Below are 26,259 nucleotides of genomic sequence, written 5' to 3' on the forward strand. Positions count from 1 at the left end.
AAAGGGCGCATTGATTATATAGGGCCAGGCTACGGAGGCATGGACCAGCCTCTTGGTTGCAGTTTAGTGCCACTGACCACATATGACAATGATTAACCTTGTACCTAATAACCCTGCACTATTAATGGCTACACAGATAGTACATTTGTCCAACTGTTACATCAGTTTAACTCCAATTTCCCTTGACATTTGCACTAAATGCAATTATTATAAAGGTTCTTTGCTTCATTGTATATATGTGTATATGGGAATGCTCTAAGATAATGTGTTTTTTTTAAAGAAGGCGATGAACCTGGTCACATCACAGACAAGGAGGTTCCTCTTAACCCTAAATTGTGTACATTGAATATTTGCCCAAACGGTTTCATGACCCCTAAAAATGTCATGTCCTTTCTCAAAGTCAGCGTTGTGAAGCCCTGTCATAGATGAAACTGAAGACCTCTACAGTTTCACAGTGGCTAAACGGAATGACCTTTTACTTTATAAGGGAAAAGATAAGTTTCATCACAAAGAACAAACTGGACAGGGTCTGGGACATTTGGACCATCTTATTGAAATGTAATAATATTTTACTTGAGGGATTAAATAATGAACTGAGCAGCTCACTGGTATTTTCAATTATTATTTGTGTTGTTACTCGGTGTAGTTATTGTTTATTTTCTCATGTACATTTAATTTTGTACTTGTTTGTATGCAGTTGTTTCTACAGCACATTAATTAAGGGTTAATAAATAATATATACATTACATTACATTCTCTGATTAAAATAAAACCTTAAGTCACTGAGCCAAAGTGTGTTTTAAATGTATATTTTATATTTTAATATTTCACTGACTTTATTATCATATCTTTTCAGTCTGTATGTTATTTAAAATAAAATATTTTTGAGAAAATCTCAAAAAAGTAAACATCTCTATACATTTTTGAGGATAGCTACTACTAAACTACTTGTTTTATTATTATATTACATTATTGCGTCCATGATGTGCACATACAGTATATGTAAAATAAATGTGCATACTATAATGATTCCTATTCCTTATTCCACAAACTACATGAAGCCATGGTGACAAAGTCCAGTGGTGATAGGACAACAAACAACAGCTTGGCACACACCACACTTTGACCCATTAATCATCGCGCATACACACACACACACACACAAGTCACAAATTCTGTCATCCGCGAACCGAGATAAGTTTGTCTTGATGCTGATGTTTTTCGATTACATCCGCATTACACTGTGTGATGTTGCTAGAGCACAATTTGTTATTCAGAGTTTTTTGAGGGGGTATCAAACGCGATCACATTTCAGCGAGCCGATTGCATCAAGTCACTGCTTTCTGTTTGCTCTTGTTTGTTTTTCTTGGAAGCCATTTGGAAGCACCAGGACTGTAAATAATGTGGCTTTCCTGCCCTACACACTCTGCTGCAGCAAATGTTGAGCAAGAAAACCAGCCAAAGGGGTTCAATCTAAACTTTTGCTTGAAAATGTAGAAAATAAAAGTGGAACCAGCACAGATCCCTGCAGGACACCTGCACTAAAGCCATGTGGAGGTATTTCAATTATTTCTCCTGTGGCCTTTTCACATCTTCTTTAATAGCAAGTAATCTTGTCTCCCATTTTAATCCCCTTCTTTCCAGCTACCCCCTTCCCCCAATCCAGCTCTCCTCTCTCACACTGACTTTCTTTATATTTATGTCCTCCTTTCATGTCCTCTCCTCAGCAGGCTCAGATTAGAAAAGCTTTTATCAGGCAAAGATGTCACCAGTAAAACAACGTGTTGTCCTAAATAATGTGGGGAATTTAGAGTATTGTTCGCTCTTTCTAAGAAATGCTTGCACTTCACTAAAAGTTTCAGCACACGTATGATACTGATAATCCATAGTGAATCTGTGACTGTGTGTGTGTGTGTGTGTGTGTGTGTCAGTGTGTGTGTGTGTGTGTGTGTGTGTGCTGAGTGATCTCCTCCCAGCAGGTGACCATTGAACTCTCAACTCAGTTCCCCTGCTGAGGGAGATGGCTGGGGGGTGAGGTCCACCTCCACGGAGACACACAACCCTCACACCTCCACCTCCCCCACCCCCCCTCCTCCTTCCTCCCCGGGCAGTATAAAAAGTCTGCTCTTGCTGAAGTTATTCAGTCTCATCACGAACTCCACCAGGTAAGACAAAGCGACTTGCAGTGGCTCTAACTGGGACTTGGGCTGTAGGACAGAGGAAAAAGTTAACTGTTGGAGAACTTTTGTCTCACTCTGATCGGCGAGAGTGAACTTTCTGTACTTCTGTAAGCTTCAGCAGTGTTGGGAAAAATTAGTTTCTCTAGAAAGAAAATACTTTTATTTGTGACTTCAACAATATCGATTTAATAATTTAACTGTAACTTTGGGATAATGCAAGTTTAGCCTGTGGCATTGCTTTAGCAGTTACCTTCATATGTGAATACTATCGCTAAACCGATTGAGGTTGTCTTTGAGCGATCCAAAAAGCTGATTTGCTAATTCTGTGACCGTGTCTTTCGGTAAAACCTGGATCAGGATTACACAGCCTACCAGTCCAGGGCTAATCTGCTCGAGCTGTCTGTCTAATCCACTGAGATTACAGGTTCTTATAATAGACAACCATATGTTTAGTGTGAATTCATTTGGGCCAATTCAGGGATGAGTGTGTAGCTTTAACAGTGTTTTAAGACAGTCCAGCTTTTAAGTCTGCTTATCTGGCCTTCGCATTGCTTCAGGTGGGAGAGTTATTGGATTAACGGATTCCTGTTTTAAAAGTAGATTTTTGTTCATTTCTTTGTATAATTTAAAAAAAAAGTGATTCAATTTAGTGTTACATGTTCAATGAATAATTTGAATTTTTTTTCCCCCCATTCTAGACCACCATCATGAAATTCGTCGCTCTTGCTCTTGCCCTTCTCCTGGCTGTCGGTGAGTTCACTCAATGTACCATTTCTTACTTTAAGGAAATGATTCAAGCTGCAATCACAGAGTAGATTAATTGTAAATAACATTTACAACATCTAAAATATATCTTATTTGAAAAGATATTTGAGATACTATGTCTTCCAGTTGCATATTGTTGCTTTTTTCCTATCTTTCTTTCTGCTCACTGCACCTCCTAACAATTCATTTCCTTTCCACCTCAGGCTCCCATGCCGCTTCCCTGCAGGCTGATGCTCCCTCTCAGCTGGCACACATCAGGGCTGCCATGGATGTCTACCTGACCCAGGTTAAGGACAGTGCCAACAAGGCCCTGGACCAGCTCGATGACACCGAGTACAGGGAGCTCAAGTAAGACACTCTGACTGACAAGTCACTGACTAATATTTATATTACTACTCAATTTTCTACCTTTTCTAATCATTGATTTCTTTTAAATGCTTGTTTAACTTATACAAAAACATTTTTTCTCTATCAGGGCCAGCGTTTCTCAGCGCCTGGATGACATGCACGGCCAGATCAAGGCTCTGCAGGGTGCCGTTTCCCCCATGACCGACAGCGTTGTCGCTACCATCGCTGATGCCACCGCTGACCTCCGTGCCTCCGTCATGACCGACATCGAGACCCTGAGGACCGAGCTTGAGCCCAAGCGCGCCCAGCTGAGGGAAGTCATCAGCAAGCACATTGAGGAATACCGCGCCCAGATGGAGCCCGTCGTCAGCGAGTACTACGCCAAGCACACCGCCGAGATGGACGCCCTGAAGGCCAAGATGGAGCCCATTGTTGAGGAGCTGCGCCAGAAGGTGGCCGTCAACCTGGAGGAGACCAAGACCGCTCTGATGCCCATTGTGGAGGCTGTGCGCACCAAGCTCTCTGAGCGTCTGGAGAGCCTGAAGGAGATGGCTTCTCCCTACGTCGAGGAGTACAAGGACCAGCTGAAGCAGGCCTACAGCCAGGCTCAGACCATCAACACCGATGAGATCACTGCCCTGAGAGAGAAGATCTCACCTTTGGCCGATGACATCAAGGTTAAGTTCCAGGCTATCTTTGAGGCCATCGCTGCCACCGTCAACAAGAGCTAAATAGTCTCTACCCCGTTCCTGTAACTAACCTCACCTACCTGTCCTAGATCCATTCCTCCTTTTCTCTCCATTCCTTCTTTCCTCACACGCACATACACATCACCTCCCAAACATGAAGCCAATGCCTCACTGATGCATTTCTCGATGCAGCAAGACGGCGGGACTCTAGCTCTCTCTTCTCTCTCATGCAAACACCTTACTTCATGTGCACAAGTTCAAGCGCATGCAAGCAAAGACGTACACAGACACACACTCAGCACACACACACTTCACTCTTCACATGCCACAGCCAGCTGCTTACATTTTATGTAGGAATTGTATGTGAATTATTAAGTGCCTGAACCTCTGTGTAATGATGCTTGTTTGATGATAACTGTGCTTTGACAAAATACAGCTCAATAAACACCTGACTGTTTATACTACTCTGCTTTCTGACTCTATTTTGAACTGTGTCACATGCAGGTTAGATATTGAACTAATTTCCTGTCCTTCCAACTTGATCGGTCTGTAACGACAAACAACATGTCTATAACAATCTATAAGACAATGCAATTTATTAGCACAAAGTTCATTTGATCTAAATTACCTAAATACGTAATACAGTTTAATAAAACAAATTACCCCTTCAGAGATCTGCCAGTGCACCTTGAGTGTTTTTTGGCCTCTGTGAGTCTATAAGGTCATCATTGATCACAAGGTCCACTGAAAAAGAACAATCTCTCAGTTTGACTTGAAGCAGGCATCCGATCTATGAGATATTTCCGCCTGTGGTCGTGAAAGCTGTGATTAATGAGTTGATCAGGGGTGCAAAGTGGCCTATTGACAAACGTGATTCTTTAAAAGGGAAAAACCCACTTTTCTGTTTTGGCTGCCTCAGGCAGGAACCCTTCAACACTGTCCCATCATAAAGCCACATGAGGGTGTAGAGTACACACGTGTATATACACATCCAAACCACACCACTTAACACTCACACCTGTGATCAGACAACTTTGATTGATCAAACTCATATATCATATTATTTGAGTCTTATTTTTTGTGTTGTTAATTCCTTTTGGGGTTTTTAATGTGACAGGAAATCTTGTAGACATACACACATTGCAAAACACTTCAGAATGAACCATAAGTAATCATGTAAATAAGTAAAGACTTGCTCTTTATATGGCTGATATATATTGTCAGCCTTTTCCATCGCTGCCCCCTCCCTCTGGAACTCACTCCCCAAACCCATCCGTATCTGCACACACCTCCCAACATTCAAGATCACGCTCAAAACTCACCTTTTTAAATGAGCGGTATACAGGAATACAGATCAATGAAAGCATGGAACTCCTTACCACTGCCAATAACTAAACTCACACAGAAACTAACATTCAAAAAGCAAATAAAAAATACCTTGGAATTTCATATCTGTAAAATAACATACACGCACATACACGTGCACAAACGAATACACACAAACATACACACAAAGGGTTTTATAATAGGGTCGTAGGTTTTCTTGTTGTTGTCATTTTCATTTGTTTTACACTTTTATTTTATTTTATTCTATTTTATAACCACTGTGCATTGGAATATCTTACATACGTTCTTTGATGTAGATGACAATCTGGTTGTGCAGATTTAATGTAAGTTTTTGTTGACTTGTCTTGTCTTTTTCATGTTGTGATGTAATGTATGTTTAAATGTACTGGTTGTGGACCCCAGGAAGACTAGCGGTGGGGACCCTAACAAATAAAACAAATATAATTTTGTGTGTTTTATACTGTTTTATTGCTGTTTTTAATTTTATTTCATTCTGACTTTGCTGTATTTTATGATTTTTAAAGTGTAAAGCGTCTTTGAACATTTGTAAAAGCGCTTACAAATAAAATAAAAGTATTTTTATAAATATGCTTGAATGCCACCACTGAGCAATACCAAAAATATCCAATTTACTTGGTCAGTTTTGGGGAAAAGCCTTCTCTCCAATTAGTATGGTGTTGAAACAGTTCTCCAAGAAATTAGGCTATGAATAATAAAAGCAGTTTGTTGCTGTCTTCATCCGTCCACACCCAGTAACACCAGGCTGATCAGGATGTTATTAATGCGCTACGGTTTGGTCAAAGCAAGCCCGACATAAGGCTTTAGGCTATAGGAAACAATAAGTAGTGCAAGGAGGGGTTTGTAGATGTGTGTGTGTGTGTGTGTGTGTTTGGATAGTTCTCTGGGTTGCGTGCATATATGTACGTGAAGCTGTGATTAGTGCATGTCAGTGGCACTATGAGTATTGTAATGGATGAGGCCAGCATGGAGGTCCCCAGTGAGAGTCTCACGGTCTATAAAAACCAGCTTGTTCCTGGACACAAAAGCCACTTGCAACGCGTAACGCTCGGATGTACATCTATCCCAGTGGTGCATTGGAAGACTTAGAAGATTTTTTGCCTTCAGTTTTATGTTGCAGAGAAAAGTTGTGGGTTTGATTCTGCAGTGGACTTGATGTAACGAGAAGAGTTGCTACTTCAACAGAGAAAGAAACAGACCATTAACTTTAAGCTTATCATTCGTCCTGAAGATCCTTTGAAGTATGGATTGTAAGTGTTGTGTTCAAAACTCTATGGAGAATATACTGTATATGTTCATGTCATTATAACAATTACTAAATGTCGAAGGTTTAGCACTGACCTCTCCTCCTCTTCTTCCTCGTCAGGCCCTCGTCAGCTGCCTCAGAGCTGTGGACTGTCTCCGCCCTGCTGTGCAGATGGAGGATCACTGTTGAGTGCCAAGGCCTCGCAGGTCATCGGGGTCAGAGTTCAGCTGGAGATGCATACGCTGTGGCAGCAGTTTGACCAGCTGGGCACGGAGATGATTGTTACCAAAGCTGGAAGGTGACAAACCCACTCATAGTTACATTATTTATCAGTTATCTGATCCTGCCCTTCTACTTTTTTCCCCCTCCATCTTTCTCAGGAGTTGCTCACCAATTTGTTTGTGTTTGTTTACTGCAGGAGGATGTTTCCAACGTTCCAGGTGCGAATCTCCGGGATGGATCCTGCTGCTGAATATGTCTTGCTCATGGACTTCATTCCTGTTGACGACAAAAGATACAGGTAGGTGTTTTTCTTTGTATATTTGTGATCTGTTTTGTTGTTTCTTCTTTAATTATTTTCAAATCTTAAAGGGCATTTCCAGACGTAATCAATGTTTTATCAATTCACCTATGATCAGTTCATTTCATACCATCCATACTCCCAACGTGTGGATGTTTATACTCGTTTTTGTTAAAGAATCTATCGTTTTTTCAATGTTCATTAATGGGCTCCGGACTCAAAAATTCGCTTTACAATTAAATTAAATCAAAATTCGGACTTAAACTGCGGCTTCTGCATTGTTCCTTTCCGGATGAGAGAACAAACGCCTCAGAGTCCCTCTACTGTTGTGTTCTCTGATCCGGAAAGGAACAATGCAGAAGCCGCAGTAAGTCTGAATTTTGATGAGCCCATTAATGAACATTGAAAAAATTATAGATTCTTGAACAAAAACAAATATATACATCCACACACTGCAGTTGGGAGGATTGATGGTATGAAATGAACTGATCATAGGTGACCTGATATCTGAGGTAAGCATTGACTACAACTGGAAATGCCCTTTAAGTTATCTAGATTCAAGCTTCATCCAACCTTACAACTTTTATTTCAAACATTATATTATATATTCATGTGTGTGTGTGTGTGTGTGTCAGGTATGCCTTCCACAGCTCATCCTGGCTGGTGGCAGGGCGGGCGGATGTTGCAGCACCGAGCAGGATGCATTTCCATCCAGACTCACCAGCCCGTGGAGCTCAGTGGATGAAACAAACTGTGTCTTTTGATACTCTCAAGCTCACCAACAACTTGCTGGATGACAATGGACATGTGAGTCTATAATGTCTACAATGCGACTCCTGCACGCTTTTAAGAGCAGACAAATTGCACCTATTGCACGTTTTGATTTTTATGTCATCATAAAATAACTTATTAAAACATCCCTTTTTGACTTTGATGTGTCTTTTCTCCTTTGTCTCCCTTGACAGATAATATTAAACTCCATGCATCGCTACCAGCCGCGCTTCCATGTGGTGTATGTAGATCCGGCTCCTAACAGCCACTTAAACGCACACAGAAACTTCTGCTCTTTCTCTTTCCCAGAGACACGCTTCATGGCCGTCACTGCCTATCAGAACCACCGGGTAAGAAACCCAGGATCAGTACGCCTCAAACTAAGTGCTACAAAGGCCTGTTTTCTGTTTGTATTATTCATTTCACCCCCTTCTCTCTCTCTCAGATCACCCAGTTAAAAATTGCCAGCAACCCGTTTGCTAAAGGCTTCAGGACTACAGACCCCCAGGACTGGTGAGTGTCTCTCAGTGATTATGTCAGATATTAATAAAGTTGATTAAGAAACACATATTTTCCTTTATACACCAGTTGTACTCACAACTAGATCACATTGTATCTTTATCGTTGTTATCAGCTGCTAAGCAAGGATAAGGCAGCCGTCTTAGTGATAACTAATCTTTGACCTTTGTATGCTAAGGAGGTTTACACATGGCATACCATGTATGGTAAACTGTGAAGGATGTGAGTTTGATGATGTATTGAACTTCACATAAACCAGTATGTATACTTGTGAGGTCTGACAGCTTTGTTGGGATTTAAAGACTGTTTTAGTGTTTAGGTTGGGCACTCATTGTTGATGGTTAAAGTTAAGGTTATGAGCAGGGGAATGCATTATGCCAATGGCAGGTCCCTGAATATAGTAAGAAATGTTGGTGTGTGTGTGTGTGTGTGTGTGTGTGTGTGTGTGTGTGTGTGTGTGTGTGTGTTGGGTGGGTAATTCCAGGCCCCTGGCGGTGTGGTGTCCACAAGAGGGCAGAGCAGATCCCCTCACCACCAAACCTGAAGAGCAGAGAAGCTGGGGCTCAAAGACTTCATCCAGTGAGTCTCTAGTATAGTGTATAGTGCGTTTAATTACATTGACTCCACATAATAAATCAGTATTGTAAATTTGACTCACATTCACAATTTTAAGCAGTTCATATTTGGAAGAAAATGTGACTTGTTTTTGTTATAAATTCCATCTCTGTTTGAATTTGTTCATCATTATTATATACAAGAGGCAGTGTTAAAGAAAATATTCTCTGACTGATTTATCCAGCAGCTTTTCACCTCCAGTTGTATTCATTAGTCTTCTAACAGTATTGTGACTGGGTGGAATAATGGGGATAATCTTATTATCTAAATTAGCAGTGAGCTAATTGTTTAATAGACAGAGGACACAAGGAACTTGAACAAAATGCTGATTCGTTCAAACCTGTTCAGACATTTTTCTTTCTGAATCCTCAGGACAGGAGGAACCGGCCCCGTTGCCAGCAGAGCAGTGTGGACAGTTTCACAGCTGTAAGGACTCTGTGGGACTCACTGAGGAGAGAAAAGACGGGAACAATTCATCAGCACCTGCTTCCTTCTTCCCTCTCGCCTCCTACTGGGACTTTGCAGGATCATCTCAGGACAGAGACAATCTACAATAGGGAAAGAGAAGCAACGAGACTCAGCTTTGACATGAGCATAGTCTCTTTCAAAATCATGCAACTCGTGTGTTGATAACATCATTTGTGTTCCCTCTCACAATAGGATCCTGTACAAGTGTTACATCAGGATCGATATCGCAATATGATAAATGTATTGCAGTGAAGCACTGTAAATAATACCAAAACATTCAATAAGAGCACTATACAGCAACAATACAATGGTACATAGAAAAAAAACGTGTTGCACTTTGTCTTTATTACATTTGTCCAAAAGGATTTCATGTGTTTTCATGTCATTTCATGTCCGCAAAGAACATTCAACAGTTTATCTTTTTTTTAATCTAATTTAATTTTTTACAAACCACCAAGACAATCACGGTGAAATCTTCATTAAGCAAAACGTGCAGTTTCCCATGGTTATTTCCTGATAAAGTGTCAAAAGTAATAACTGCATTTGAAATAAAGTAAAAAAAAAACAATAAAGTGTTTCTTTTGGAAATTAATTCAGCACTCTGAGGACATTTATAGGCTACTGCAAGCCTACTGGTTTGAATAAATCATTAATGAGTGCCCCAGAACTATTTAAAGTGGGCATCCTTGTGAATGTGAATTTGTTTTACAAATTAGGTACAAAGTCTAACAACTTTTACCTGTGGAGTAATGGCATTAGACATCAATGTGGTATATTTTACCTTAGTTAGTTCGAGTTTACTGTTAGCCTGGTCCGGAACTGTAAATATGTAAGTGTGCTTCCCCCCAAAGAAATGGGCAATCTATAGTTCTTATGCTAAGTTTGTTTTAACAGAGACAGAATATCAACAAAGGTTATGAATTAATTTACATTTGATCAAGTGACATAAGGGCAAAAAAGGGGGTCAAATACTTACTTTCCACTGTAAATAAGTACAACATATGAATTAAGATAACAATACACTGTGCACAAGTGTGATATTTACCAGGGGTCTTCAACGTTTTTCAGGCTAAGGACCCCCAAACTACTGGAGAGATGGAGCAAGGACCCCTGCTAAATATATTCATACAATTTTTTATTATATTAAACTGGGCCTAGAATCCCCTTAATTCAGTGCCAAGCTATTCAAATAATACACTGGTATAGTCATGTATTAAAATATTTTAAAGGTACAGTGAGTAAGGTGGCCATTCATTCAGTCATTTATAAACACACTTTATGCCAACTATGTCTGTTAAAGGGACAACGAGGAGTTTCTCCATCGGCAGAACGAAAAATTCCGCGACAATAAAAAAGTCTCATATTAATGTGGATGAATCTACGTTACCCACACTTGTTAATGGGCCCATTTTCGATAAATATATTGTTTTGTCGCTATCGTTATTTTGTTATTATTAGTGGTGGCGGAAATGCTGGGCGAGCCGACCAGCGTTTCCTTACTTTCGGTTTCGCGGCGAGTCATGAGAATAACGCCGCCGAATCGCCGTTTATGGTCGGAACTACGACGGTATGTGATCGTCTTCAAACCTCTGACTTTAATTCTTGATGAATGAAAACATGAGTCTGTCTTGCGCCGATTTCACGGTGCGCGCGGAGGCTCATAAATGTAGTGTGAAAACGCTTCGCTTTTCCAAAATTCCTCGTTGTCCCTTTAATTGCATGATAATCATGCATACAAGCTATTTAAATTGACTTTTTTTTTAAGCATAAATGTGGAAATACAAAATAGTATAATCAACCAAAAAGTTCATGACCCCCTTGCAGTACCTCTGCGGACCCACGGACCCCCTGTTGAAGACCTCTGGTGTAGACAGAAGAAAAGAAGCAATATGATTTCGTATGATTGAGACATTGCACAGTTTTGTATCCCATTTGTTTGTAAATGAAGATACTAAATAACAGAAATTAGCCTACAGAACAAACTACCGTACCGTATATTTATTTTCTGGTTTGCAAATAATTACCCTCAATGTGGTATTTCGGAGGGTTTCTTCTTTTTTTTTGGTAATACGGGTTTATTTTGAAAATGCTGACCGGAAGTCTGGTGGTATTACCTTGACGCTGGTGATGATGATACCCGCTCGCTCGCTTGCTTGCTGGCAGCTCTGAAGGATGCAGCGGGGTGGATGGAGGAGGAGGTGAAAGACTGGAAGGGCTGAGAATAAACTAATGAGCGGGTCGGGAAGAGGGGGAGGAAGGAGGAGGAGGAGGATGCGGTAACGTTAGTAGGATTACGGTACAGCCCGCCTGACTGACTGACCACCGACCGACGACGTCACGACAACACGACGGTTTCTCGCCGTTTGACATGAGGATGTGTGGAGAAAACGACGTGACGGGCCTGCGGTTTGATCACACACGGCGAAAGGAGGAGGAGGGAGGAGGAGGAGGAGAGCCTGCCGTCACCGGAGGAGACACCGACGACGGTTGCCTGGCTGCTGCTTGTTTTTTAACGTTAGCCGCGGGGAGGTTGGTTCAACTGCCAGCGTAACTAGGTAACGGTAACGGTAGCCTCGTTCGAATTTGGAATTCAGCCGGAAATGTTGAGTACCCCAAAGTTTTATGTTAGAAATAGTATGGGTCCCCAGTATTCAGAAACTGCCGGATGCTAACTTATTGGGCAATTAGCATAACAGACATAATTAGCATAAATTAACATAATTGCCTATATTGGCAATATTTCAACAAAATTGACTTGGCTGATCTGGGCAATATTGGAGTGGTTTTAGGGGTTATTGATGATGCTTGTCGCTACCCGATCTGCGACGCTACCCGATCTGTGACAGCCACGTACGGCAACTCCACTTGGACAAACTTAGTTGAATTGACTTAAGCCTGCCACACACATAAAGATTTTATAAATCTCAACCGATTTATTATCTGTGAGAGACCCCACACATGAAGATAAAAAATCTGTGATTGAACAGTTTTGATCGTATTGTGTGTGGTGTGCTGCGATATTCCAAACACAACACACCACACACATTAAGATTTTTCAGAATCTTGACCCTCTGGTCAGAAAACAATCCGGCATCAGCAGCGATACCAGGGGTGTCGTTGTAGCTACTCTTTCGGGTCTATTTCCGGGATGGACAATGAGAGCGACGTAATTTTTTTTTTAATGAAAGCGGGACACTTCAGCCTTTACAACGATCCCATCTGTGTGTGTCTGTGTGTCTGTGGCTCCGGACACCGAGCAGTCAAGCGGCTGTCCAATAGGGAGCTGTGCGCTGTCACATGACGGGCTGTGAGCGGCGGTCACATGATCGTTTAAACATGGCTGCTGTATTGCCGGCTGTTGCCGGCTACGAGCGCTACTGTCTTTGCTATCGGCTATCAGGAAATCTCCCGTGTATGAGTGAATGTCTGTGTGAACCTCATGTAACACCAGGGCTGCACTGTGGCTCTCTGTGAGGTTGCCGGTGCTGTGTGGAGAAGTGGCTTGTTGCCACGAGCAGCATGCAGAGCTCGGTGAGCAGGCGCTTCTCCGCACAACACCGGCTCTCCACACACAAGATGACTTTTGATTGAAACGGCCACCGAAGTCGGCCCCGATAATCGTAAATATTGAACATGTTTAATACTTACGATTATCGGCGCCGAACGTTTTCCGAGCCGATTGTCGGGGGAATTTTGACTCTTAACACACCACACACTACAAGAGAATCTTATAAGATAATCTTAAGACCTTAAGATAATCGGGCGGTGTCTGTCCGTGGTCGGAAGGGGGAAAATCGGGGCAAAATCAGCCCGATTATCTTTATGTGTGTGGCAGGCTTTAGGACCACTGCCCTATGTGCGTCGCCAGAGACGGTTTATCTTTTTATTTATTTTTTTAAATACTTTATTAGTAATGTAAATTGAGGGTTGGTTGTGGTGGTCTGGATCTTGATGCTCAGAAAACAGGAACACAGGCGGACTTTTAATGTTTACTGTCCTCTTTTCTGGCCGGCCTCATCACCATGACAACCACAAACAATCACAACTACCACAACACTCACTGAATAAACGAGTCTGCCGCGGCTGTCTTATGACGGACCTCCGCGGTTTTTATTTTATTTTTTAATCATTTTCACAGTACCGTATTTTAATTTCACAGAACTTTAAGCATGTACGCAAATCGGGCAGTGCCCAAATGAAGTTTGTCCAAGTGGAGTTGCCGTAGGCAGCTGTCCAAGATGGCGGCCGGTCTGCGCATGCGCAGACCAGTTTTGTCACAGATCGGGTAGCGTCGCAAATCGGGTAGTGACAATGCTGAATCAATTTCTGACATTTTCAAAATTCAAAATGGCTGTCTAAACCGGAAGTGACCAGATTTTAACCGCCAGTGGGCCGATTTTGATGGATTTCAAAATCTGGTCACTTCCGGTTTAGACAGCCATTTTGAATTTTGAAGTTGTTGAAATATTGCCCATAGCAATTATGCTAATGTATGCTAATTATGTCAATTATGGTAATTGTTCACTATATACAAGTTAGCATCCGACAGTTTCTGAATGCTGAGGACCCATACTATACATGAGTTATATGTCCAACCAGCATCCTCTAAAACTTAAGATTTGGCTTAAAATCCATCAAAATCGGCCCACTGGCAGTTAACTCATTGAGTGTCGCGCTCCTTTCCAAAGTTTTAGTCAAGTGTACCGGCAATTTAGACCATTTTTGACTTTTTATGTAGAGCCATGTATTCTATATTATTGCCACCAACACATGCTGTAGCTCATTTTAAAGGTGTAACTTTATGCTTCAAATGGCCACAAACCGTTTGTTTCTACGTGCCTCTGTTCCTGAGAAAAGTCAAGCTAAACATGGCTGGGTTTCACCAAAATCCCTCCTTTTTTTCTAGAAAAGGAGATAGAGCGTCCTTTATGAAAGGTGCGCTGTTTGTGCCTGTCGCTCTTCTGACACTCGCATTTCTGGATCAAAGGGCTCGTGTAAGAAAAATATATACAACAATTGTTGTTCTATTCACAAAACCACCATCGGGGGCGGGGGGGGCGCCACTAAACAACAATAACACAGACGCACCGTGCCGTGTCACAGCCTCTCGCCGCGGAACGTGAGGGTCTGTCGGCCACAGCGGCTCGGGAACACCGGTCCCACCGGTGGTCGCGGTCCTTCTGTGGTACGGGTCGGTGCCGGCGGTCTGCTTTGGCCCAGAGACCATCAGATTTTACCGCGGGAGGACCTTGGGGAGGACACGGTGTTGCTCGAGATGAAAACCGGGCTGGACTGTCGGCTGAGAGCTTCCTGTTTCTGCTCCGAGCTGCTGGAGCCTCGCGGGTGAGAGCAGAGCAGCTGCGCTGCATCCACATGCAGAACTCCGTTTGAAAAAGCCGAGATATGATAAAAACTTCCAGATCATGAGCTGTCATGAGACTTTGATCGTCATCTATTTCAGTTCTGCTCGTCGTAGAGTCCCCAAATTTACATATAATGTGTATTAAAGTGTCTATTTTCATAATTAAAAAAAAAAGCAAAAAACGTAAAATCTCGTTTTTGGCACTCAACGCATGGGAACGAAAAACGAGAAATTACGTGGTTGGCACTCAATGAGTTAAAATCTGGTCACTTCCGGTTTAGACAGCCATTTTGAATTTTGAAAATGTAAGAAATGGATTCAGCATCATCAATAACCCTTAAAACCACTCCAATATTGCCCAGGTCAGCCAAGTCAATTTTGTTGAAATATTGCCCATATCATACGCGCGGGAAAGGGGGTGCTGCCGGGGCTGCAGCCCCCCCTGTCAGAGCGCCCGCCACCCGTGCCGGAGTATCTTACTGTAAATGGTGCTGATTAATTAATGGTTCTAAAAAACGGTTAATTAGGTGAATCGTGTCGCCGCTGCAACCTGAACGTGGCCCTGATACGTCTGAGTTCTGCTGCGCTAAAGCCCGGTGCTCCTCTCACCCACACACGAGCGTCCTGTATACTGGGCTGCACAGCGCCCAGCCAGTCTCCCCTCCAGAGCTCCGCTGACACACAAAAACATCTGCTCGGCAACGACGCCGTGGAAAAAAAAAAGAAGAAGAGGAAGCGCGAGGCACAACCTGACGGCCCCGACCTGACCGTGTCATTTCTACATTCTTGGGCTGAACCGGGCTCGAACTGGCGCGTCCAGTCGGGTTGGTTGAGCCGCTCTGGCCCGTTGAGAACTCAAATCTAAGCCCATAGGGGTCCATGCAGACAGGGAGCCCAAACAGCCAGACAGCCCAGCCCGGAGGCAGAGGAGGGAGAGATAACACAGCAGCAGGTGTGCGTGCGTGCGTGCGTGTGATAGGCCTACCTGCAAACCCCGAGATTTGTAATGTTTATTAAGAGAAACACATATTTCAGGACCCTGACTTGCAGGCTGAAATATAGCCTATTCAAAGACTTAAAGCAGATATCAGTGGAATGTTTTTGTTAATATAAGTCCTAAATAGTCCTATTTTCCGTCAGCAATCACTTACATGAAGTATTTCAGCCTAAACACGAGTCTCTCCGTCACTCTGCTCTGCTGTAACCCGAGGAGAAAATTTTCCTTGTGGGATACAAGTGTTATCCAATGAGGGGAGAGAACGGCATGAAGGGCTGTGTGTGCAGCCAAGGGATGCGCGTGAATGTGGTGACGTAGCACGAGGACCAATTGATGCCTAACAAGGGCGGGGGCTGCTAACTCATGGTGCGTTCAAGGAAACTCGTACTTTGTGTTTTTCCTTCCTGTGAAGTCATACCAGTTCGATCTGGTACGAGTTCACGGGTCGGAAGTTACGAGTGGCCGTTATAGGGAACTTTCACAGACAACAGGACGGTAAAAACACGAGCTACGGGTTACCTGGAACGCTACCAAGTCGTAGTTGTGACTTGAAGCTGTAACTTACGGTTTCAAAAGCCTGCCTTGAACACAGCATTAGCCGAAACGGCCGTGCCGCTGTTATCTGCTTTAAAATAACAGGACATGTCTTATTATTCAGCAGTTTTGGCTCAAGCATGCAAATTCGAACCTGATTTGGGGGAAGATTGGCAGCCCTAGTGTTGTGTAGGTGTGTCTCTTGGTCTGGAGGAATAAAGTGAAGCAGAGTTGCTACTGGACACGCTATCTGGTCTCCTGTCCCGTTTATTGATTTTCTATATCAACTAGGGATGCTCCGATCGATCGGCCGCCGATCGTTATCGGCCGATATTGACCCTAAACGGGATGATCGGTGGGCTCTCAAAGTGCCGATCAGAAAAGCCGATCGCATATTAATTTTTAATTTTTAATTTTTAATTTTTTTTTTTTTAATTTTTTTTTTAATTTTTAAATTTTTTTTAGACGTTATCATTTCGCTCTGTGCATGTGGAGCCCCCACTCCGAACTGAAAAGACCGGGTTCAGCCGCGCTAGAGCGAAGTGGGAGTGGGGGAGAAAGCAAGAGGGACAGATCTGCAGCGCGTTTCACAGACAAGCCACAATGCAGAGTGTAAACAACGTCACCAGGTTCAGCACCATGGACAACTGCATGTGGGGGGAGTGGTGGGGCGGGGGGCTGAGACACGAATTGACTGCCTTATTTCCTCAAATAAACAAGCTCGCCGTATTTCCTCAAATAAAAGCCGGGACACCGGTATTCAATTAATAGCCGGGGCTTTGTATAAACGAGCAAAGGCAGGCCGGGTCAAAAAAAAAGAAACTCTTTCAACTTGTGTGTGGACTGTCTGTGAAGACTGACGGGAGTGAAGCTGACTTCTCCTCTGCTTCAGAGAGGAACAGTCTTGCACTGTCGGACAACAGGTCTCTGCTGCTCCGTGTCCGGGTCCCGGTCGGGACGGGAAACGGACCGCAGCCCAGAAAAGAGTTCATCAGTCATAAAGTTAATCTGCTTTATTGAGCCTGTGGCGACGTCATGTTTTGATCAGGTTTGATTGAGAGTGGGCAGAGAGAGACCGTAAGCAAACAAACCCATGAGTCACATGGTGCGTTGATGGACAGTAGGTCACGCAAACAAACCCATGAGTCACATGGTGCGTTGATGGACAGTAGGTCACGTCACCTCTTTTCTAACGGAGCTCAGTTCAAACCTCCTGAGAGAAATACAGTCGTCTTTTTTTATGGCAGTAAAACAGGTTGTCACGTGGAGTGCCATTGCTCAATACTACACAGCTAATAAAAGACGGTAGATTTATGATACATCCTGGACTTGAGGGAGATGTTTTGAAAGCCGCACCCTTTCACATCATGATACCAAGCAACTGTGATGTTTTTTTTAGTTTTTTTTATTTGATTTGATTTATTTGTCAGTAGAAAACTGACGAGGATAACACAGAAAAGTCCAGGACTTATTTCCACTGTGGTCCTCTGAGACGATCCAAGCTAGGTAATAAAAACATTAACATCGGAAAAATTAACTACTAAACAGTCATTTACATTACATGTTTGCAGAACACAAATACAGATTAAACGAGGATTATGTGTATTTGCAATGCACCTTAAAGAAAAGTGCACACATGAGTCACTTGAAAGCATGTTGCAGGATGATGGAGGAAATACTCTACTGCTTTAAGCAATCCATCCACCACCTCTTCACTGCTACTTTAAACCTGTGTTTCGAGCTGATTAATTTAATTGATGTAGGGAGACTGTTCCATGCTAAAGCCCCACTATATAATAGGCAAAGGTGCTTTTCCCTACTGCTGTTCTGAAAGTCACAGTGTTGACATTGTAAAGGCTTGCCCTGGTCCTGTGGTTGTGACTATTGTCAACCCGCCTGAAATAATCTTTAAAGGTACATTGTGTAAGAATTACTCCCATTTAGCGGTGCGGTTGTAGATCGCAAGCAACTCAGTCGTATTTTTCATGCTGCATTCACGTGAAATCGGTTAGATGGCAGACGGACGACAGACGCTGCAGGAAACAGCTTTAACAAGCCTCTATGTAAACAAGTGGTCCGTCAGCAAGAGGCAAAACAAAACACGCGACAGTATGTTGTCATGGCGATGTCGTATTGTTGACCTGACCCACGTTTTACCGGCTTTCTCTGGACTTCTGTGACTAAAATGACATCTGGTCTGTTAGCGACGGCCGTTTTTCCGACTGCACCTGAATGCAGCATTCACGTGCAGTCCTCGCAGTCCTCACAGTCCTCACTGCGTTACCGCGGTGACTTTTCACAGACGCCACCTCGACCTGAGCCGACAGCTCCGGTGCCTCCGGTGAGTTTCCGTGGTTTCCTACCGTCACGCTAGCCTGGCTCTCGTCAGACCCTTGTAGTTCCGCAAAGCTATGCTGAGCTCCGCACAAGGGTCTGGGACTGCTCCATAGGCGATTCATTTCAGAAGGCGGGGCCTTGTAAAAAAATCTTGTATGTGATTGGATAAACCACTTGTCCGTTATCTTGTTGACGTGCTACTTCAGCCACTCACTGCGAGCCGCCATTGTTGTTTGACTCAAACAGTCGCTTCAGCGCTACGTCACACCTCAGAAAGTCCCGCCCGGCGATCCTGATTGGTTCATTATTTTTTGCTCCGGGGAAGAAGTTTGCATTGGCCTCGAGTCCAGACCCTTGTGCGAAGCTGAGCGTAGCGCCTCTGGCGTAGCTTTGCGGAACTACAAGGGTCTGGCGAGAGCCAGGCTACCGTCACGCTGCCACTGAACGTAAAAACATGGCGACACCACATGGCAGCCAGCACCGAGCTTACCCGCTCCATGTAGATAAGAATGATATGAACAGCAAATTCAGAGCTTACCGGAACACTTCAGTTTGTTGATGGGGGGGATTACTGATTAATGAAAAACAGACTTTTGAACCAAATAATCGATTTTCGTAACAGAAGAAATTACACAATGTCCCTTTAAAGAAAAGTGCACACACGAGTCACTCGAAACAATGGTAACAATGGGCCTCATTCACCAATATCTTCTTAAGAACCTTCTTAGATTCTTTCTTAAGTTGTTCTTAAGAGGTTCCTTAAGAAAACCCTACGTCAGATTCATCAACGCGTTCGTAAGCCTCAGAATTGTTTGCAGCTGTGTTCCTACTTGATGAATGCCATCTCCTCGTAAGTTGAGGCCGTGTGCCAGGTGAGTCTAATTAACATATGATTAGCATAGGTAACCGCCCCATCAATGCCCGTAAAAGGGCATGAGACTGCAGGGCCGTGTGCACACAGCACCCACAGGCACTGAGCAGAGAAGGTGAAGTGAGAAAGAAAGTTGAAATGCTCAAATGAAAATCTGGGAGGGAGCACCAGACTCCAAACGTAAAAAGAACTTTAGTAGTGAAGTGGCGCTACTGCGACAGGAATGAAACAAAGAAACAAACAAAAAGCTTATATTTAGTTTATATTTTTATATTTATATTTAGGCTATATTTAGTAGTGTCAGCAGTAACTGATATGAATTAAGTGTCTATAATGTTTTTTAAGAGACTGCAATGATTTGTCAATTATTATTATTAATATATATGATTATTAAAAACATCATAAAAGATAAGAAAATAATTCTTATTCAAATCATATAATATCATACACCTGCAGAACAAAAGAAAATGCTAAAATCGGTTATTTTTGCAGAAGTCTCAGCACCTAAAAGTGCGTAAGTATACTCCTGACTGTTCGTAGATTTTGTTCTTAGTTAAGAACAAATTCTGGATAAGAAAACATTCATGAATGCCACAATCTTCGTAAAAACTTCGTAAGTAGGACTTGAGAACAAATTTGTTCTTAAGAACGGTTCGTGAATGAGGCCCATTCTCATTATATAAAATTACCAGTCAGGATGACAACAAACTATCAGGCCCTTTGCAGGTCTCTAATAAGTCTCAAGATGTTTTTAAATTAGATTATCTAAATGTGTTTAAGCCTTTAAAAGCCCTCACATCCAGTTAAATAAACCTTTAATGTAAATAAATAAATGAATCTGTTCGTGGAATAGATTAAAGACGGCGTCAGGTCAAAGTGCTGTGTGATTCAGTGTCTCAGCAAGGAGCCAAATGATGAGATCCCCAGAGCCGTAATGAATGTAATAAGTGATACAAGACCCTGCGTTTAACCGGAGATGCTCGGTGGAGGCAAAAAAAAAAAAACATTGGTCATTTACTGTAACTTTCACTTTATGTTACGTTCGTTCTGCTCTGGTAACCATGAGATGGTTTCTCCTTCACGGTGCAGGAGGGGCAAAGCAGACGGGCACTCTGCCAGGGAGGACAGGAAGACATGAGGTCTCAGTGTGTCAGGATGCAGCCTTTTGCTTTTGTGTGTGTGTGTGTGTGTGTGTGTGTGAGCGGTCATGTGCATTATCTTGCTCGGGGCCAGGTGACTCAGTATATATGTGTGTGTGTGTGCCTGATAAAAAACAAAACAGATTATCCCATGCAGTCAGCAAAAGTCTGTCAAAGAGGAAATCACAGTGTGTCCAGCGTTGTTACTGAGGAGGAGGATCATGGTGCTTTACTAGGAGCTAGAACAACAATAACAATATCCATCCATCCATCCATTTTCATCCGCTTATCCGAGTCCGGGTCGCGGGGGCAGCAGTCGGAGCAGAGATCCTCAGACTTCCCTCTCCCCAGACACTTCCTCCAGCTCTTCCGGGGGGACCCCAAGGCGTTCCCAGGCCAGCCGAGTGACATAGTCACTCCAGCGTGTCCTGGGTCTTCCCCGGGGCCTCCTCCCAGTGGGACATGCCCGGAACACCTCACGAGGGAGGGAGGCGTCCAGGGGGCATCCGGTACAGCTGGCTCCTCTCGATGTGGAGGAGTAGCGGCTCTACTTACTCCAAGCTCCTCCCGGGTGACAGAGCTCCTCACCCTATCTCTAAGGGAGCGCCCTGCCACCCTGCGGAGGAAGCTCATTTCGGCCGCTTGTATCCGGGATCCCGTTCTTTCGGTCATGACCCAGAGTTTATGACCATAGGTGAGGGTGGGAACGTAGATTGACCGGTAAATCTTCACCACGACGGACCGATACAACGCGGCCGCTGCACCGATCCGCCTGTCAATCTCGCGCTCCATCCTTCCCTCACTCGTGAACAAGACCCCAAGATACTTAAAGTCCTCCACCTGAGGCAGGAACTCTCCCCCGACCTGGAGGGTGCAAACCACCTTTTTCTGGTCGAGAACCATGGCCTCGGACTTAGAGGTGCTGATTCTCATCCCAGCTGCTTCACACTCGGCTGCAAACCGCCCCAGTGCATGCTGAAGGTCCTGGCTCGAGGGAGCCAACAAGACCACATCATCTGCAAAAAGCAGAGATGAAATTAAGTAGCTCCCGAACCGTACCCCCTCCGGCCCTTGGCTGCGCCTAGAAATTCTGTCCATAAAAATAATGAACAGAACCGGTGACAAAGGGCAGCCCTGCCGGAGTCCAACACGCACTGGGAACAGGTCTGACTTACTGCCGGCAATGCGAACCAAACTCCTGCTCCGGTCATACAGGGACCGTACAGCCCTCAGCAGAGGGCCTCCGACCCCATACTCTCAGAGCACCTCCCACAGGATGCCACGTGGGACACGGTCGAAAGCCTTCTCCAAGTCCACAAAACACATGTGGACTGGTTGGGCAAACTCCCATGCACCCTCGAGCACCCTGCGGAGGGTGTAGAGCTGATCCAGCGTTCCACGGCCAGGACGAAAACCGCATTGTTCCTCCTGAATCCGAGGTTCGACTATCGGCCGAATTCTCCTCTCCAGCACCCGGTGCCTTGCCACTGAGGAGATTCCGGACTACCTCAGTGACTTCAGCTTGGGTGATGAATGAATCGACCTCTGAGTCCTCAGCTTCTGCTTCCTCGACGGAAGGCGTGTCAGTGGGATTGAGGAGATCCTCGAAGTATTCCTTCCACCGCCCGACAATATCCCCAGTTGAGGTCAACAGCTCCCCTCCTCTACTGTAAACAGTGTTGGCGGAGCACTGCTTCCCCCTCCTGAGGCGTCGGATGGTTTGCCAGAATTTCCTCGAGGCCGACCGGTAGTCCTCCTCCATGGCCTCCCCGAACTTTTCCCTGACCCGAGTTTTTGCTTCCGCGACCGCCCGGGCTGCCGTCCGCTTGGCCTGCCGGTACCCGTCAGCTGCCTCGGGAGTCCCCCGAGCTAGCCAGGCTCGGTAGGACTCCTTCTTCAGCTTGACGGCATCCCTTACTTCTGGTGTCCACCACCGGGTTCAGGGATTGCCGCCGCGACAGGCGCCGGAGACCTTACGGCCACAGCTCTGAGCGGCTGTGTCAACAATGGAAGTGGAGAACATGGTCCATTCGGACTCAATGTCTCCGGCCTCCTTCGGAATCCGGTCAAAGCTCTCCCGGAGGTGGGAGTTGAAGACCTCCCTGACGGGATTCCGCCAGACGTTCCCAGCAGACCCTCATGATACGCTTGGGTCTTCCAGGTCTGACCAGCTTCCTCCCCTGCCAGCGGATCCAACTCACCACCAGGTGGTGATCAGTTGACAGCTTAGCCCCTCTCTTCACCCGAGTGTCCAAGACATACGGCCGGAGGTCAGATGACACGACTACAAAGTCGATCATTGACCTCCGGCCTAGGGTGTCCTGGTGCCACGTGCACTGATGGATACCCTTATGCTCGAACATGGTGTTCGTTATGGACAGACTGTGGCTAGCACAGAAGTCCAATAACAGAACACCACTCGGGTTCAGATCGGGGAGGCCGTTCCTCCCAGTCACACCTCTCCAGGTAACACTGTCGGTGCCCACGTGAGCGTTGAAGTCCCCCAGCAGAACGATGGAGTCCCCGGTAGGAGCACTTTCCAGCACCCCTCCCAGGGCCTCCAGGAAGGCCAAGACAACAGTGAGAGACCTATCCCCAACCCGAAGGCGCAGGGAAACGACCCTCTCGTTCAGTGGGGAGAACTCCAACACATGGCGGCTGAGCTGGGGAGCTATGAGCAAGCCCACACCAGCTCGCCACCTCTCACCGTGGGCAACTTCAGAGTGGAAGAGAGTCCAACCTCTCTCAAGGAGTTGACTTTTTTTTTTTCTTTAAAAAACTACTCAAACCTATTATTATCAAAATAGTTCAAGTTGATTAATTTAACAATAACAATAATCGATTATTAAATTAATCTTCAACTATTTTGATAATAATAGGTTTGAGTAGTTTTTTAAAGAAAAAAGTCCAAATTCTCTGATTTCAGATTCTTAAATGTGAATATTTCTTGTTTCTTTGTTCCTTTAAGACAATAAACAGAGTCTCTCTTTGGTTTGTGAACAAAACAAGACATTTGAGGACATCATCTTGTGGTTTGGGAAACACTGATTGACATTTTTCAACATTTCTTAACATTTTATTGACCAAATAACTAATCGGTTAATCGTTTAAATAATCGACAGATTTGGGGCGGTGCGTGGCACAGTGGTTAAGGCGGCCCCCCCATGTAGAGGCTACAGTCCTCAACGCAACTCAAGGCATCCCCGGTTCGAATCCCGCATCGGGCAGACCTTTCCTGCATGTCATTCCCCCTCTCTCTGCCTCCCCCTTTCCTGTCTATCTCACTGTGTATCAAATAAAGGCAAAAACGCCAAAAAAATAATACTAAAAAAAATAAATAAATAATCGACAGATTAATCGACAATGCAAATAATCGTTAGTTGCCGTCCTACTAGGAGCACAGCAAGCAGAAAGTTTAGGGGCGTACACATCGTGAAACAACTTACAAGGCAAATATTAACATTTCCTTTTCATTCATAATCCTCACACACATTCGTCTGCCACCTGTAATGACAATTCCCAGATTCCCGAAAACCTGGCAAATTTACTGGTTGCACATGTGCAAATATATCCAAAATTTACTGAAATTTTAGGGGTAAAATGCGCCCATATAGGGGTCGCCTAGATCTCTGTTTTAGGGACAGCATGTATAGGCATGTGTGATGTGTGTATTTTGTAATTATTAGGGGATTTCAGGCCCCAGCTCCCCAATAGAGCAGCACTTTAGTCGATATTTAAAGAGCCAATCCATTATTGAACAGCTTGCTGTGGCTGTATGGCTGCCTGTCTGTCTGCTTCATCTGTTTGGGTGTATCTGTCGATCTGTTGTGTTATCTGTCGTTGATCTCATCTGGTGTCCCGTCTATTTTCTCTGCCGATGAATGCGGTGGTCCTCGTCGTTCGAACTGTGTGGGCCGGGAATCTTTAAACATAGATGAAAATATATGATAGTATGAAGAGCACATATTGTAATGTATTTAAAAAACAAAACAGCAGTAGGACAACACTATAAAGTATAAAGTGTAAGTATTGCGTCGGTCCGTCTTTGTTGCTGTCTGCCGAGCTGCTCCATTCACAATTTTCCACTCGGGGGTTTTCGACTGAATGTGCAAAATATGATAGTCACATCGAGATGCAGACAGGAGAGAGAGAGGAGGGGGAGTGGATGGGCAACCCGAGAAGAGAGGAGATGCAGAGGAGAGGAGGGAGAGGGAAGGAGGGGAGGTGGTGGTGGGGGGGGGGTTACTGAAGGACATTTAGGGCAACAGGAAACAGCACAGGACACTGCAAGGAAGGAGAAAGAGATGGAGAGATGACAGACAGATAAACTACGTGCTGTAACTAAGACTTGCTAGAATAAAATAAAATAAAAAATAGCCTGTAACCATAAAATAAGTTAATAAGTTATCAATAGAGACATTGAACCCTCCCACACAGTAAATTTAGTTTCTACAAACGCACATGTCTGTCTCCAAGGCAGCAGCAGCAGAGTTACAGATTTAACTTTGCCCTTTAGAGAATGAACATAATCAATTTCACAGTGTAACCCTATCGTCAGTTTTACAAACCTATTGATTTCTGCAGAAAGCACACAGCATGTATTTGATAAATTGTTCTCTCTCTCTGTCTCTCTCTCTCTCTCTTTATTTCTCTTTCCTTCTCTCCGTCTTATTAGTTGAACATCCTCGTGGACACAGGAAGCAGTAACTTCGCTGTCTGGGCGGCTGCTCACCCCTTTCTGCGTAGATATTACCATCGCTCACTGTGAGTAGAAAAACATGCAGAACTATACAGTATACTATACAGCCACATTTGGTTAAAAATCAATGAAATAACAAACATTTTTCCTGTAAAAACACAAGAAACAATCCATTGTTTTCCCTAAAACAAGCTTTTTTTTTTCACTTAAATCCACTGTAGGTGGATCAAATATTTAATAGATTATCATTCTTTTGTGGTTAAACCGTTTGACATTTTCAGGGGCTTCAGTCTTACTTTTGTTAAAAAGAATTGTTAAATGTAATTTCAAATGACCAACATGAATACAAAGTGTATAAATCTGATTTTATTTCTTTTTAAAGATAGGTTTAAATTGCTCAACTTGCCAACCCTTATTTGTCACTGACTCACATACATTTACATAAAAATGCCAAGTGGAAACATATTTGACTGACAGGAACGATTTAATGGTCAAACACTGATGCTACAAGTCATTTTAGAGATTTTAATTAATGTTCCTCTGTCTTTTACAGTACAACTATGATAAGAGCATCGTGGACAGTGGCACCACCAACCTCCGGCTGCCGAGGAAAGTCTTCCAGGCTGCAGTCAAGGCTATTGAAGCCTCTTTGGTCAGTCCCCATGTATCATATTAACTTTTTCTTTCTCTCAACATGAAGTTAACAATTGATTTTGTAAATGAACTCAGTATCAAATAAGACAATAGTGAATTTTCTAACGTCCAGCCTCCACTTGTGACCTTGATTTGTAATGAGCATGTATGGGAAAGGAGATAATGGATGTCCTCCTGACC

At 43.9% G+C, this 26,259-nt stretch overlaps 2 protein-coding genes and 1 long non-coding RNA gene across 3 annotated transcripts; 2 read left to right on the forward strand and 1 right to left on the reverse strand.

The window, feature by feature from the left end:
* Positions 1 to 2,879: 2,879 nt before the first annotated feature.
* On the forward strand, positions 2,880 to 4,446 carry LOC146975675 (apolipoprotein A-I-like). Its single transcript, XM_085794897.1, has 3 exons — positions 2,880 to 2,930; positions 3,149 to 3,293; positions 3,421 to 4,446. Exons 1-3 carry the CDS (start codon positions 2,888 to 2,890, stop codon positions 4,022 to 4,024), a joined length of 792 nt encoding a protein of 263 aa, XP_085651023.1. The 5' UTR covers positions 2,880 to 2,887; the 3' UTR covers positions 4,025 to 4,446.
* A 2,369-nt stretch (positions 4,447 to 6,815) lies between these two features.
* LOC146975676 (T-box transcription factor TBX1-like) lies at positions 6,816 to 9,605 on the forward strand. Its single transcript, XM_085794898.1, is given in 7 exon segments — positions 6,816 to 6,891; positions 7,012 to 7,113; positions 7,749 to 7,920; positions 8,079 to 8,234; positions 8,330 to 8,397; positions 8,888 to 8,982; positions 9,391 to 9,605. Coding segments are annotated over 7 exon segments (873 nt in total). The 5' UTR covers positions 6,816 to 6,826.
* Positions 6,999 to 11,980, reverse strand: LOC146975677 (uncharacterized). The gene is made up of 4 exons (XR_015037449.1): positions 11,810 to 11,980; positions 11,601 to 11,692; positions 9,359 to 9,465; positions 6,999 to 7,091 (listed from the first exon to the last, which is right to left on the reverse strand). It is a non-coding gene; the product is annotated as an uncharacterized LOC146975677 (long non-coding RNA).
* Between the last annotated feature and the right edge of the window lie 14,279 nt (positions 11,981 to 26,259).

Source organism: Trachurus japonicus, chromosome 13, assembly GCF_045865225.1.
Source record: "Trachurus japonicus isolate A0001 chromosome 13, Traja_1.0".
In the NCBI taxonomy this organism is placed as follows: domain Eukaryota; kingdom Metazoa; phylum Chordata; class Actinopteri; order Carangiformes; family Carangidae; genus Trachurus; species Trachurus japonicus.

Coding starts and splice junctions, on each gene's coding strand:
- LOC146975675 (XM_085794897.1), top strand. CDS start 2,888: ATGAAATTCGTCGCTCTTGCTCTTGCCCTTCTCCTGGCTGTCG. Junction 2,931..3,148: donor TGCCCTTCTCCTGGCTGTCG/GTGAGTTCACTC, acceptor TTTCCACCTCAG/GCTCCCATGCCGCTTCCCTG. Junction 3,294..3,420: donor ACCGAGTACAGGGAGCTCAA/GTAAGACACTCT, acceptor TTTCTCTATCAG/GGCCAGCGTTTCTCAGCGCC.